This window comes from Chenopodium album, chromosome 9 (assembly GCF_948465745.1).
Source record: "Chenopodium album chromosome 9, dcCheAlbu1.1, whole genome shotgun sequence".
NCBI classification, from domain to species: Eukaryota; Viridiplantae; Streptophyta; class Magnoliopsida; order Caryophyllales; family Amaranthaceae; genus Chenopodium; species Chenopodium album.
Genome location: NC_137842.1, coordinates 3,744,772 through 3,759,855, shown reverse-complemented (window position 1 = coordinate 3,759,855; position 15,084 = coordinate 3,744,772). Strand labels below are relative to the sequence as shown.

Genomic DNA, 15,084 nt, shown 5'->3' with positions numbered 1-15,084 from the left:
AATAAGGGGCATATATTAGAAGCAGCCCTCTTTAGGGATGTAATTAGTTTTTTGTTACAACCTGTTAATTTACAAAATATGTAACTACAATTCTGCAGAAAATGTACGCTGTATATTACAAACATCAAAATGCCTCCGGTCATAGTTGCACTTGCAGTTATGCCTGGGGCATGTACAATTACACTTTAGGTCTACAGGCCAACTGGATAGTTAACTTGCATCGTTAAGGGAATTCAGCCGTCTAAATCTCTGATCAAGTTCTTTCATGACAGCAGGTTCCTGCTTTTTCCTCTGCTTTGATATTGTGTTGGTCATAGAACCAATTTTATCAAAAGCCACCTGCACAAAGTAGCCCAGTAATCAGGATCCAAAATTGATAAAAAGGGTTCAAAATTAGGTTTATGGTGTTGGCACAGCCCAAGACTAAGGTCGACGTGTCGAAGTGAAAGCCCCGGGGATTGCAGATTAATTGACAACTCACTCCAGGATGAACAAGTGACTAATTTGCATGGACTCTTGTACTCGAGTCAAGAAAGTGTCATCCCTATTTTATGTAAGATTTCCCTGTTATCTTTTGGTCCCAAATGAGAGTGGCAATGCATATGTTGGAGTGTTGAAGATCCAACACAGGTTAAGGTAAAATGAAAGAATCTAAGTAGCATAGTATTTTAAGCTAAAAACTGATATGGCCAACTCCAAAAAGCAAATTCAGTACGAACTTCAGCTTACCGTCAATAAATCATCAGGGTCAAACATGTGGTGAGTAGTTTTATGCAATATGCTTATTACATCACCAACATGATGGCTCAGAAGCAACTCATCCTCTTTCATCTGCAAGTAAATAGTATACTGTATAAGAATCTGTTCATCATATCGTCGCAAACTCACTCTAACCATGTCTAATTCATAGAGATTTGACCTCCAAACAAAAATTGGAAGACTAAGATATTAATAGAACAGAGGATAAGTAAAGACAGACTCACCTTAAATATAGCCAAAGCTACGTGGAACAAAACTTTAGCTCCCTCGTAAAATAGAACATCCCACACCCGCATAGTTGTCTGTGGAATGGACTCCAGAAGAGTAGCAGTTATGAGGGGGAACAAACTTTAAATATTGAAAAACAGATAGACAAGATAAAATTATTTGATCAAACCTCTGAAGGTAAGCTTTTTGAAAAGAGGCACAAGAACCATTCAGTGGCAACAAGGGAGACATCAAATTCTAAGGCTTCCAAATGAGTAGCTATCCTGCAATTTTTTGTTTCAAATTTTTTTATGAAAACAATCAAAACAGTTGATATCATAGGGCAATCAATTTCTAATGGAAATACAATAGTACCTCGGATACTTTTGAGTGAGTAAATCCTGAAATACTCTTTGCTCAACATGGCACCCAGATAAGTTATTTGAGTAACAGTCACTGACTAACACATTTTCCAACAGGACAGCTAGCATCCAAAAGGCATCTTCCTCTGTTTTCATAACGAGTAATAGTAATGCTGCAACATAGTTCAAACCCTGAAACACCAAATGAACTAGGTTAATATGTGGAGCAGGAGTACGGTTCTACAAGTACAAGACACCTTTCTGTCATATAAAGGAGTGGAGGGAGTAGAAATGAATGTTGTGTGTTTATGACAATTAATACAATAATACAAACAATATTAAAATCAGCATCAATGCTTCAATTGAAGAATCATGACGATTGATACAATCATACAAACAATATTAAAATCAGCCTAAATTCTTCAATTGAAGAATCATTGAATGATACGAAAATGAGAGAAACATGAAGTGTACCAGCACTAACAATGTCAATTCCCTTATTTTGCAACATTAAACGAGATAATAGAATCACCTGACAGTAACCAACATAAGAATCACGAAAAGAGTACCCAACAAGAACACGCCGGAGTGCTGCATGGCCCTCAGGTGTATCCAACCAAGGGTGGCCAGGAAAAGTCCGAGGCAAGTCCTGCAAATATATAGGAGACTTCATGAATTCTGCAAAAGTATTTACACATATTCCAACATATACTCAAATCAAAATGCATAGCCACATTTCCCATTTTCATGCCATGGACGATGGACATATATATGGCCAAGGAGATATTAAATATAAAAAATTAAATTGCTATACTAATTCATTCGCCGTTATGCAATGAATTTGTAATGTGTGCATACAGGAAAGCTGTCAACCCAGTTACTAGCCACACTATTTGGCTCTGCACTTTAAGTTCATATTGTCCCTTATTAGAGGGAGTGAACAACATATATGTATGAAATCACAATTGTAAAATGATGTTACTAATTTTCTCTAAAATTACACCACCATATTTACAAACTACTAGTACATGATTTGCACGCATTTGGAGGATTAAAAGGGTTCACAAGGATAACCGTTCCCTTGTCTTTCACTTCTATATCAGTTGAATTGCTCTGACAGAACCGCAAGACTGCAACTATAGTAAAGCGATATCAACAAAAATACACTGAGCTCCAAATTTGAGACCTGTAGGCAAATTACTAAAGTGATAGCGTGATGCCATAAACATGACTATCAAATTCTATCTATAGCTTCACCAAGCTAGAACTCATACAAAACCTCATGACCACCAACTATGACAGGAATGCCTCACCACAATGGAATGCCACTACCCCTTCCATGGCTCATCACACATAACTAGGGTGAAGATACATCATCACACAAATCTTACCAAATGAATGCTATGCATCATGGCATCAATTACCATGAAGTACACACAAAAGAGAAAGGAGATGGATTGGTCCATGTCTTCTTTGACAAAGTGCAAAACAAAGAAACCTCGATAAGGCAAATTCTACAGTTAACCTATTATACCATACAAAGAAATCACATGTTCTCATCCAGCAACTAGTCCATTAATTTGACGTTGATTGTAAATTAAAAATAAGAAAACCTTACTAAAAGAATCAGCTATGAACAATGCATAATGCTTAAAAAAGTTAAATACACATATTAACATCAAAATCAAAATCAAAGTCAACAGAAAACAACTCATTTTGATTACAATGTACAGAAAATAAATCCACCCTGCAAATAAACAATAACAATAAAAAAAATCCAACTGTAAGACTGATCAACACAGCCCAAAAAGAACCAATTCAACTCACATGATCAATCTGTTTGGTAGCGGCCGTGGCCTTGCCCTCGGTCGCCTTAATAAGATCATCATAATAACTCTCAGGCACGGTCGATTTCTTCTTAGCAGCACCAGATAATGCAAACCAGATCTTAGGCCTCAAAACTGGTGGAATCCCTTTCCTAATCAACCTTTTTAATGTGATTGCATTAGCTAAAGCTGATAATTTAAGGGATGCTTTTAGGGTTGATGAGACTTGAGTATGAAGGTACCAATTAGCACCTTTGCTAGCTTCCAATGCCCACCAAACCCTTCCTTGTTCCCTCACTTTTTCTCTCACCTCATTCAACACATTCACATCATCAACATTCCCTTCAACTGAAAACCCATAAATATCTTGAAATTTTACTGTCAAATTTGCCCTCCTTGTATGAAGACTAGGCCTATAATTGATTATTTGTGCCTGGTACTCAAATGACATATTTCTTTTGCTTTCTGTAGCATACATTTTTTTTTTCTTTCTGGGGTTTTCTGAATTGATCAAAGATGTTCAAATTCAAGGATACAAATGTTTAGATTTGATAAAAGGGTTCAAATTTTGAGCTAAAATGCTTGAATTTCCAATACCCAGATAAGAAAAAACCCCTAAACTTGGTCCCTTAAAACTTGATAAAAATTCAAAATTGAAGAAGAATGTTCCTAGAAGATCTAATCACACACAAAAATGGGCAAAAATTCAATCTAACAACAGATAAATTGACCCCAAAAAATAAATTTACTGTACAATTCTTTCCTTTATATCCACAATTTCAAATGATTGGATATGAAATGAACAGCCTTCTAACAAAAACAAAACAAATAAAGACAAAAAAATTCAGCAATAAATATCAACAACAAAATAAAGGGAATTTATTCAAAATAATCCCAAGAAAATGGGGAATTAATTAAGGGTAATTAAAAAAAGATGATAATAGAACTAAACAAGGAAAAAAGGTGGGATTTTTATTAATTTTTTTTCCTTGGGTAATCTAGAAAATTGAGAGGAAAAAGAGCAAAATGGGGGTAATAATAAGAAGAAGAGGATAATCTGCGGAGTATGCGGGGAATTGAGAGGAGAGAGAAAGAGAGGTGAGGAGTACACGACGGAGATTCAGCTTCGATCTTTCTTGACAACCACCCTTGTTAGAGGAGCCTTCAGCTCACTACTTTTTTTCCTTTTTTTTTTTTTTTTTTTTTTAATAGATAAATTATGATAATTTTTTATTAAAATTTATGTTAGGACAAGAATTTCAAACGTTGAGATTTGAGAAAGCTTGAATTTTTTGGTGGGGGAGCTATTTGATGACATCATTAGTATTTTTGAAATGAGGACTAATTATAATTTTTAACAGGATACAAAATATATGATTTTAATGAGATTTGGCCAAAACATAATTATGTTAAAGTTTTACTAGTAAGGTAAATGATTTTCTTAAGCCAATGTCACAATTTATGTGTTATTTTACTGTTTTTTTTTTTATATGACTTTTGTGTAACTAAGGGTCTGTTCCCATACGTTTATTTTCAGTTCAACTGAGCTTAGTTCAATTCAGTTCAGCTGAGTTCAGTCAATGTGAACAGGCCCTAAGGATGGTGGCTATTGTATGAATTAGGTTAGTCTTTAACATAAGCTGAAACAATGTCGGTTTTTAACTTGATTTGGATCGGTTAAGACTACTTTTTGAAAAAAATAAATAAAAGCTCTTAAGCGGGTATGAATATAAGCCAATTTGAACCAAGTTGGCGAATAGCAAGTTCAACCTATGACTCCACCCAATTAGCCAATTAGGTGGATCAAATTGATTGCTTCCAAGTCAGAGTTGCTTCAAGCTCTGTCAGCTAGTAAACATGGGGTAGGCTAAATTAATCCACCTCAATGGCCACCTCTACATACAAGTAGTGAAGTAGTATACAACTGATATAAGCAATAAATTAATGTTTTCATCATTTAACATCAGATATTTCAAGAAATTCTCATCAACTAATGTAATAACTTGAATCTCTTATAACTCGCTCTAATAATGCTTATTGGTATTAGATTGTGCTTAGATGATATCACTGGTAGCTAGTAAAGTACTTCTTAATTACATGAAATATAAGTTGTGTTGGTATCAACACAGTTTTTTGTTGATATTTAAACGATGCCATTTAATATACTTTATACCAACGTAACGAGTATTATTAGTGTCATTGAAAACTTAATTATTAGAGGATGTGATTTTCAAAAATTTCATCATCAAGGTGATTGTGTTGTTGAGATGAGTTAGTTTAATTATTTTAGGAAATTTAATTTAACCCCCCTATTTTTACTCCGTAACTTATTTTGTATTTTTTATGTTAGCTAAGAGGCTTAGACTAAAACTCATAAATAATTTTTTTTTTTTTTTTTAAAAAAAACATACTCCTATCCATAGCAATCTTCATAGCAATATGTAACATGTAAGGATGAGAAAGGGTTTTTTTAATTAGTCGTTAGTTTAGAGCATATATATTGCACATGTCTAAAAAACAAGATCAAATCTCTTGTTATAATTTTTATGAAAAAAGACATATTACATACCTCTTAATTATTTACGTTGGCCTACAACACAATGAACTTGTAGTGTACCTACCAAAAAAAAAATATTCTTAAAAATAATAATGGTTTTTTTTATTTATTTATTTTTTTACTAATATATTTAAAGTAATACTTCCTCCGTTCTATTAATATTGCAACAATGGACTTTTTGCACTATTCATCGCTCTTGTTTGACCATATAATATGAGTTATACGTTAACCAAAATATAGTCAAGTGGGATCTTGTTGGATTCGTCTAATTTAATACTTTCACAATATCAACTTTTTATAATTTTTACTCGTACACAATTATAGATATTTATCATATAAAATGTGTTTTGGGATGCGTAATTTCCTCTTTCTTGCAATATTAACAGAACGGAGGAAGTACTTATTCTATAGTCTATACCAAAACAATCAATAAATTACGAAAAATTTCATTCTACACATGACATAATACTCGTGTTGCACTTAAACAATGCAAAATCAGTCAATTTTGAAACAATAGCATTCAAACAGAGCACAAAAACTTCAATAATAAACAACTTCATACATGGTCTTCATCCATGCTTCACACTTCCATTCTTCAATCAAAATTATTATTTATTTTCCTACTTTAACAAATTGTTAGAGATATGAGATATCGGAAAATGAATTTGTTATTTATTCTTCAATCCAAGAAAAAATATAGTTGTTATAAATATCTATGAAAACATTTTTTTTTTTTTTTTTTTTAAAAAGAAACATATGACTTTAATTAAGCAAAACCCACGAGTTGGTGGCAAAGTTAGACCATTTCACAATAATAATAATAAAAATAATAATTAAAAAAGGATAAATTAAAGTAAGACTACTTCCTCTTACGTCGTCTGTATCTTGGTACAACCAAGACAAAGCTTGGGAATACTGCAATCTACTTGTAATTATTTAAGTATTTTCTTGGACTTGGTCCAAGATTTCACAAATATATCATAAAGATCTTAGAATAATTAAGCATAATGTAAAAGGAGAATGCCAAAAAGAATTGCATACGATGTCTATGCATTATAATTATTCATTAGATCCTTATCAAAGTTTATGGTCATAAACTTTATCAACATTGTGGTCATACATTTTTCATCTAAAACCAAGATGCTCATCTTAGCTTTGAGCCTTTGCATCATGCAAATGGCAACCATCAACTTATCAAAGTTTTCCATTTAGAAGTACCACTAGCTTAACTGGCAAGGAATAATTCGGATAAATAATTCACAATAAGGGTTTGTTTGGCCAAGCTTCTTTAAAACATTTTCTGTTTCTTAGAAGTAGTTCTCTAGAAACTGTTTCAAAAGAAACACTTGTGGGAAACATACTTGTATGGCCACAAAATTTTAGAAGTGCTTTTGACTTTTTGAGAAATAGAAACAATTTTACATTGTTTGGCCTATTGAAAAATGTCATAGTATGGACAAAAAAATGAAGAGTAATGTTTATTTTCAAGAAGAATAATGTTTATTTTATGAAATAAGATTAACGTTTTTTAATTTTTAAAAAAATTATTTTTTATCTAATAAATGAAGATTAATAACAATTGAAGAATAATTTTAATTGGAATATGAAATGAGTACTCATGTTAATCTTTTTTTAAAAACATAAATTATAAAAGACCCATTTTTTTTTCTCACATTTCTCAACTTTAGCCCTGCTTGTGCTCTGCTACTTTGAGCCATTAATACCTCCCACCACCACGACACCATTACTAATGGAGATCTCTAATGCTGTTCTTAAGTCTATCACTTGTTAAAGTTCAACCCTAAAAATATCTAAACTTTCATGAGTTTCATTTGTTTCATCAGTCCTTCCTCTCTTCCTCCATTTCTTTGCTTGTGCACCAATTTCGCCACCACAATCTTCAATTTCGCCACCCACCACCAATTTCTGGCCGACGAGCAGTAATGCTTCGGGGTTTTAGCAGCAGCTGTAGAGAAGGTACTTGTGGATAAATCTATGGAGACAAACGACAGAGGAGAGAGAGAATCAAAAGGGCCTATTTTTAGAGAGGATATAAGGTCCTTTTAACAATTTTTGAGGGTATTATCGTCCAATAAAAGTTTCATTAAATGGGTATAAACAGCTCCCCGAGAAACTGAAAGTAGAAGCTTGGATTTGGAGCTTCTGTTTCTAAGCTCTTTAAGAGCTGTTTTGGGCTTCTAGAGAAACAGAAATTAGCTGTCCTTGAACCCCTGTTTGGCCCAATTTTAGATTCTTTGGCTGAGAAGCACTTGTAGAAGCTAGGCCAAACATGCACTAAATACTTTGTATCACCTACTACGACATAAGTCAATTTAAGTAACACTTGTAATTATAAACCCTTCTTGAAAATTGTGATATATTAACTCAAGAACATAACACGTCTAGAAATTGTTGGCAGATTCCTACTTTATTCCAACTATGTATAGCTTTGAAGCAATGTCAATTCACAATTTTCCAATATCGCCATGCATATCCCACATGTGCAAAAAAGTTGATAAATGATAGATTTTGTTACTAACTTACTATCATCCTAAGTTTCCATCATTCCATGAAGTACTATTAGTAATCAATGCTAGCTATCAAAGCCTCTTCATCGGCACACTACCACAACTATCATATATCGACTAAATTGAAATGAACACCCTAAAGAAATTAAGGCAAGAAAAAGACTTGAAAATTACACAATCTAAGAAAGAATGATGAGAAGATTCGATATGATTAGGTGAAGTTGAATTGGGCATTGACATGTGAAATTTGGTGTTTTCATGCGTTATTTTTGGCAATAACTTAGTGGAGTTTAGTGGAAGTGTTAGACATGCTTGGTTGAAGGAAAGGAACAACTTTTATTTTCAACAAAACTTTGAAGAGCAATAAAGATGGAAAATATGTTTTGGGTTATACTTGACAAAAAGAATACTAAAATTATGCCAATAAGCTAGGTGATAAGTTAAATGGGTAGCAAATGAGATTTAATTATTAGGAAATTTATCTCCTAAACTGCTAAACTTGCCTCTCAAAGTGTCTAACCTAATTCGATATCGAGGGATTATATTATACTTCCTCCGTCCCTGAAAGAACGACTCTTTTGGGTTGATTTTGCAGGTACCAAGAAAGTGAAAAAAGATAATACTTCCTTCGTTTTTAAATACTTGCTCTATTTTTCTTTTTTCAACTGTTTTTAAATACTTGCTTCATTTCTCCATGAGCGGATTTTTAGGTTAATTTGGAGAAAGTAATAAAAAATGGAGGTATTGGGGTAAGGGGAAGAATAAAAAATTATAAAAAGCAAAAGTAGTTGAGAGAATTGGAGTATTAAAAAAAATGAAATTAATATAATACGAAGTATGATTTATGTTGGGTCCACGAGAAAAATGAATCAAAGTAGTTGAGAGAATTGGAGTATAGAAAATATGAAATTAATAGAATACGGAGTATAATATGCTGGGTCCACTAGGTGAGAAAAATTAATTAAATATTGTAAAAGATTTCCAAACAAGAAAATGGAGTAAGTATTTAAAAACGGCCGGAAAAAAAAAAAAAAAAAAAAGTGGAGCAAGTATTTAAAAACGGCGGAAAAAAAAAAAAAGAAAAGTGGAGCAAGTATTTAAAAACGGAGGGATTTTTTTTATTTTTTTATTTTTTTTTACACACACTATTTGACAAAAATTAAAAATTAACTAACGGAAAACCTGAAAAATATATTACATCCGTTTCTTATTATGTGCAACAAAGGGGTATTATTTGTTAGATACTCCCTCTGTCCCTATTTGATAGTCACTTTTGGGCAATTTTACGGGAATTAATAAACATGAATAAGAAGTAGCAACAGTACATTGAAAAAATAAAATTACATTGGGTATGCATAAAAGTAGAGAGAAAGTAATTAAACTACATGGTAAAGCAAAATTTACATGGAAAAGTTAAATTTGCACAAATATTTTTGGTTTTTAGCAAATTTGAGAGAATTTTGGTAAAAAAAATTAATATCAATGGTACTTGAAAAAAGCAAATGTGACTAACTTTTAACATTTTGGAACACCAAAATAAAATAAGTGACTAACAAATAAGAACGAAGGGATTATAAAATATTTCTTTATTGCACATAATAAAAAACGGGGGTAGTATTTTATATTCAATATTCAAGCTGGTTAATCATTATGGGATATGACCTCAAGAGGCACTATAGTTTGTATGTTAATTAACAGATTTAATAAGTCTTAAATTTATTGTTTTGGACTGGCCCAAGAGACTAAAGAAATAGGTCGTACTTTATAGCCAATTAGCCCAATACAATTAAGCAGCAAAGTCAAAAGTAGGAAGTTAGAAACTACTCAATAATGGATTCATTTTCGTACTCTTTGCAATTTGTATCAACCCATTTTCATACACTCACCTTTTTTTTTTAGGTCTTTTGCAAAGGTGTCTAAAAATAAAACCAAGTTAAAATTATCACCTTCTAATCTTAAGGTTGGGGGTTCAATTCCCACTAAAAACACTTTGAGAATAGGGATCCTTTATCCTTCCCTCTCACTCTCAAAGTGTCTAACCCGTAAATACCGAATCAAAAAAACCGTGAGGGTTGAGGTACGGTCAGGGTCTTTATCCTTACCCAAAAAATAAATAAAAATATAAAAAATTTCATACACTCACACGTCATTATGTCAAACCAACAAAGTGTTAGCTCACTTGGTAAGTTTCTCGGTGATTGGGGATTTTTGTAGTAAATAAACCTTCTCAACTCCTATTTAACCCGTAAATATTGGATTAAAAAACTGTAAGGACCTAATTATGATTTACAAAAAGACCAAATACTTTCAGTACGGTTAACCACCCATAAACACCTCTAATGAATAATGATAAAGTACTTTTCTTTCATATTTATATATATTGACCTGAATATATATTCAATCTAGATAAGAATAATAATATAAAATCATCAATGTTTTGCATTTCTACATTTGTACCAAACATGAAGAAATAAAATCCTATTCTCAATTTGCAACAACAATGAAAATGTTCTTCAGGTGGTTAAGGTGTCTTTTCTTTTTTTCCTTAGTACTTGCCCTACCTGCCAATCTGCCATACACGGTAGCTAAATTCAAGTTGTGATAAATAATACTCGAATATTATTTTTTTAAGGTAAAGAATACAAGTGCAAAATTAATGAGCATTAAATCAGATCTCAATATTAGCAAAATATTTAAAAAACTTGATAATGGTCATTTTCTATCTAAGGTTCAATTCCTCCATGGCCAAACTCTACCCAGATGCTTATTTTTCCATAAAAGGAAAAAAAATTAACAATCTTTAGCAAAAGGATCCTTATTAGTTATTACCATAGTCGTCAGTATTTTAGTTGGCTAAAATTTTGAGTTATTATAACAATTTAACAAACACTACCTAAGATTGAATCTCGTCAACAACTCAGCATAGATACTCTTTATGCTCACTAAACGATATACTATGAAAAGAAGAAAAAAATCGAATGATTGTACAATTCATACCAATGCAAAAACATTATTGGAAAGGAAGAATTGAATGAAATAATAAGGTACAATTGTTACAAAATAATTGAAAGTAGGGAAAACCAGCAATGTCTTTATTTCAATAATAAACATTGTGTTAATTTTTTTTTTAAAAAAAAAAAAAAAAAAAAAAAAAAAAAAAAAAAGCGTCGGTATCCGACCAATGTTACAAGTTACAACTAATACTATTGTCCTATTTCCTAATCCAAAAAAAAAAAAAAAAAAAAAAAAAATGTACCTACTTCTTAAGAAGAACATCATTTTTTAAAAAACCAATACTATTTCTTAACAAAAATATAATTATTAAAAAAAAATAAAAATCTACATGATAGATGGATAAGAAAAATATAAATCAAAATCAACCATAGAAAAAATACATTTAAATTTTTTTGCAAAATAAACTACATGATAGATGGATAAGGAAAAAAGTTTGAAAAAAATTAGAAACAAAGGAGAACATGAAGAGCAATGCCTGGCTTTCCCATGTACGCCGCCGCGGCCGAAACTCAAAAAAACGATCAAGTTTCCGTAGGATGAAAAGCAACAATAATCTCCACCAATTTACGAGCCACCATGCCCTCCTTTAACATGCACACACGCATTGCGTGTGTGCATAAAAACGGATCAGGATCCTCTCCAGTTCGACCTTTTCCTTCTTTTCCTTCTTTTTCTTCATCTTCATAATTAATAATATCAACACCACATACCCTATAAAAATTTGTTTGTGCTATACACTCTTTACATAAGATATAAAGGAATCCTTGAAAAGTCGAAAAAAGAAATAACTTGAATGAGTTATTATTATTACATATATAAATAATAAAATAAGAAAGAATTAAGACAAAGAAGATGTAATTAATATTTAGAAGATGAAAAGGTGTTTCCCAAGAAGATGAAGACGAAAGTTTTCCCGTTAATGTTGGTATTATTGTTGTTTCCTAAGCATGAATGTAAGGAAAAAATTGAAGAAGAAGGACTTTTTGTTTCACACGTACTACTTGCTTTGTATGTTGTTTAATTTTCTCTCACATATATTATTTTTTATTTAAGCAAAAGAGTCAATGATTTTAAAGGGGTGATTAAATGACCCCATATGAAATGAATCAACTATATGGTTTTTTTATACACTTGTAATTAATAATCTTAATTATAATTTAATGGGTTTTCACGTACTATGAAGAAAACTAGCCTTGATTTGAGGGAGCAACGTAGTCCCAAAAAAAGTTTTTTTTGATTCTTATTTGTTCCTTTCAACGTTTGTGGACCCATCTATGTACCGGATCCATACAAATATTACTACCATCTACACTAAATCTCATGACTTTTTATTATTTTTATTTATTTATTTTTTTATTTCTACTTTCTTTTGAGTAGTAATAATCTAGTGATAAATGCAAACCTAAGCTAACACATACTCCCTCCGTTTTTAAATACTACCTCCGTTAACGGTTATTTACAACATTTGTCATTTTCAGTTGTTATCTATTATGTGCAACAATTTTTTTTCTTTCCATTTTTAGTAATTTTTTGCCAACAAAATGACCATATTACCCTTACTTAAACAACTTAGACATCTAATTAAATTACTAACCTGATTTAATTCTTTACCTAATGAATCTTATTATTATAATCAATTTCACCAAAAATCATACATCTTCATCAAAACCATTCATCTCCCTACCTCTTCTTCAATTGAAATCTACAGAATTTAATTCCTAATTCTACTTTTTTGTTCATCTTCCCCCTTCTCTCTCCTCTTGCGATTTGGGTTTGTCTGGTCGTGGGTTTGAGTTCGTGGGTTTGGGTCCGAGTTCGTGGCCTCGTGGGTCTGGTCGTGGGTCCAAGTTCATGGGTCTGGTCGTGGGTTAAAGTTCGTGGGTTTGGGTTCGAGTTCGTGGGTTTGGGTTTAGGTTTTGGTCGTGGATTTGTGGGGGTTGCGTGAGTTAGTTAGTTTCAGATCTGGTTTGTGGGGGTGGTCTGAGTTTCGTGGGGGTGGTTGTAAGGGTTTCGTGAGTTTCAGATCTGGTTCGTGTGGAGTGGCCTGAGTTTCGTGTTGGTTAATTAGTTGGGTTCGTGGTGGATTTGTTTGGTTCGTGGTGGTTTTGGGTGGGTTGTGGTGGTTTGTTGGGTTCGTGGGTGGTTTGTTAGGTTCGTGGTGGGGTGTCGGGGGTTTTGGCTGGGTTCGTGGTTGTGTTTCGGTGGTTTTGGTGGTGGTTTTGGGTTCTAAGTATCGGTGGGTTAGGTGATTCTGGTGGTTGTCGGTGGTGTTGCTGGTGGTTCTGGTTCTGGGTTTTGGTGGTTATGGTTTTTATTTATTTTTACTTTTTTAAAAAAAAAGTAGGATTAATACTTAACCAAGAGCCCTTGATTTTCAATAATCATGCTTTAAAAGTTTTGCCTAGGAGTCCGTGCTACCCCCCTTTGTTGTAAATAACTATTAACGGAGGTAGTACTTGCTCCATTTCTATTTTTTGCACTATTTATTTGTCCTACTTTGACTAATGTTTATTATTTATACATAAGAAAAAAAATATAGTCTTGTGGGTACTTGTTAGAATCATCTCAATGAATAGATTATTATTTTTCAATTGTTAAAATTTATACTTATTGGTAATTAAATATATTAGTGATCAAAGATTAGCATCGGCATGCGTGTCCAAGAGAAATGGAACAAATATTTAAAAACGGAGGGAGTATATCAATCGACAAGTATTTTTGTATAAAATTTAGGGGTGTCAGGCTGAACTATCAGTCCAGTCTCAAAATAGCTTTAAAAGCCCGCAACGGGTTGGGGGTGAAAATTTTTACCTAGGCCCATCTCGGCCCAATGTTTGATCACCTTGATCTTAAAAAAAAAAAAAAAAAACTTTATACTTAGCTTATACTTCCTCCGTTCTTTTTTACTTGACCCGCTTTGACTTTTACACTATTTTTCACCCCTCCTTTGACCGTGTTTTGTGAATAATATGTAAGGAAAAACATATTTATATTGGATCATTTTGAATTCGTCTCAATAACTACTATCATAATATATAACTTTTATATTTTTTTAATTATGGAGAATTGAAGTTATTAACCGTTAAAGTTTTGCATTGGCAAGCGTGATAAAAGAAACAGGTCAAGTAAAAAAGAACAGAGGAAATATCATTTTAGAAGGGTACATATAAGCATTTAATATATTTCCTTTTTTAGCATTAAGTTGGGAGTTTATCAACAATTCACCAATAAATTAGCAAAATAAATGTTAATTTTATGTTAATTCTTTCCAATTTTATCTTCTTATATGCAGTCCTTAGGGCTGCATATATCTTTTCCCTTTTAAGAAATATATTCATGCTTATTTTAGGGTTAATATATCACTACTCCTTATTGAATTATGTAATACTCCTAACGTATTTTGCATGATAAGGTTTTTGCATCGATTAGTGTTATTATTATATTGATAGATTACGGTCATGTTCACATTTATTGAACTGAGCTGAACTAAACTGAATGGAGCTGAACTGAACTGAACTGAGCTGAAATGAATATTTTATGAGAGAGGGAAATTAGAAACTGAACTGAACTGATTGAAGTTGAATTGAACTGAAATTAAGTAAATGTGAACAAGCCCTACGATGTATATATTCTATCCAATTTTATAATAAGAAGGATCAATTTAGGTCATTGTTTGAGGTTTGGATTGGGACTAGTCGGCCTGACACGGATCGAGTCCAGTACATATTTGAGTCATGTAAATTATTATACCCATGTAAATATCGAATTCTAAATGGGGTCACTTTCGAGTTTGGTCGAGTCAACATATAATACCTCTGAACTGCCTCCAT

General features: G+C 32.3%; 1 protein-coding gene across 1 annotated transcript; it reads right to left on the bottom strand.

The window, feature by feature from the left end:
- Positions 1–13: 13 nt before the first annotated feature.
- On the bottom strand, positions 14–4,354 carry LOC145558278 (uncharacterized). The gene is made up of 7 exons (XM_081619472.1): positions 3,156–4,354; positions 1,861–1,977; positions 1,342–1,520; positions 1,157–1,250; positions 984–1,061; positions 730–831; positions 14–339 (listed from the first exon to the last, which is right to left on the bottom strand). Exons 1-7 carry the CDS (start codon positions 3,630–3,632, stop codon positions 211–213), a joined length of 1,176 nt encoding a protein of 391 aa, XP_081475598.1. The 5' UTR covers positions 3,633–4,354; the 3' UTR covers positions 14–210.
- Between the last annotated feature and the right edge of the window lie 10,730 nt (positions 4,355–15,084).

Coding starts and splice junctions, on each gene's coding strand:
- LOC145558278 (XM_081619472.1), bottom strand. CDS start 3,632: ATGTATGCTACAGAAAGCAAAAGAAATATGTCATTTGAGTACCAGGCA. Junction 832..983: donor TAGCTTTGGCTATATTTAAG/GTGAGTCTGTCT, acceptor ATTTACTTGCAG/ATGAAAGAGGATGAGTTGCT. Junction 340..729: donor ACCCTGATGATTTATTGACG/GTAAGCTGAAGT, acceptor TACTTTGTGCAG/GTGGCTTTTGATAAAATTGG.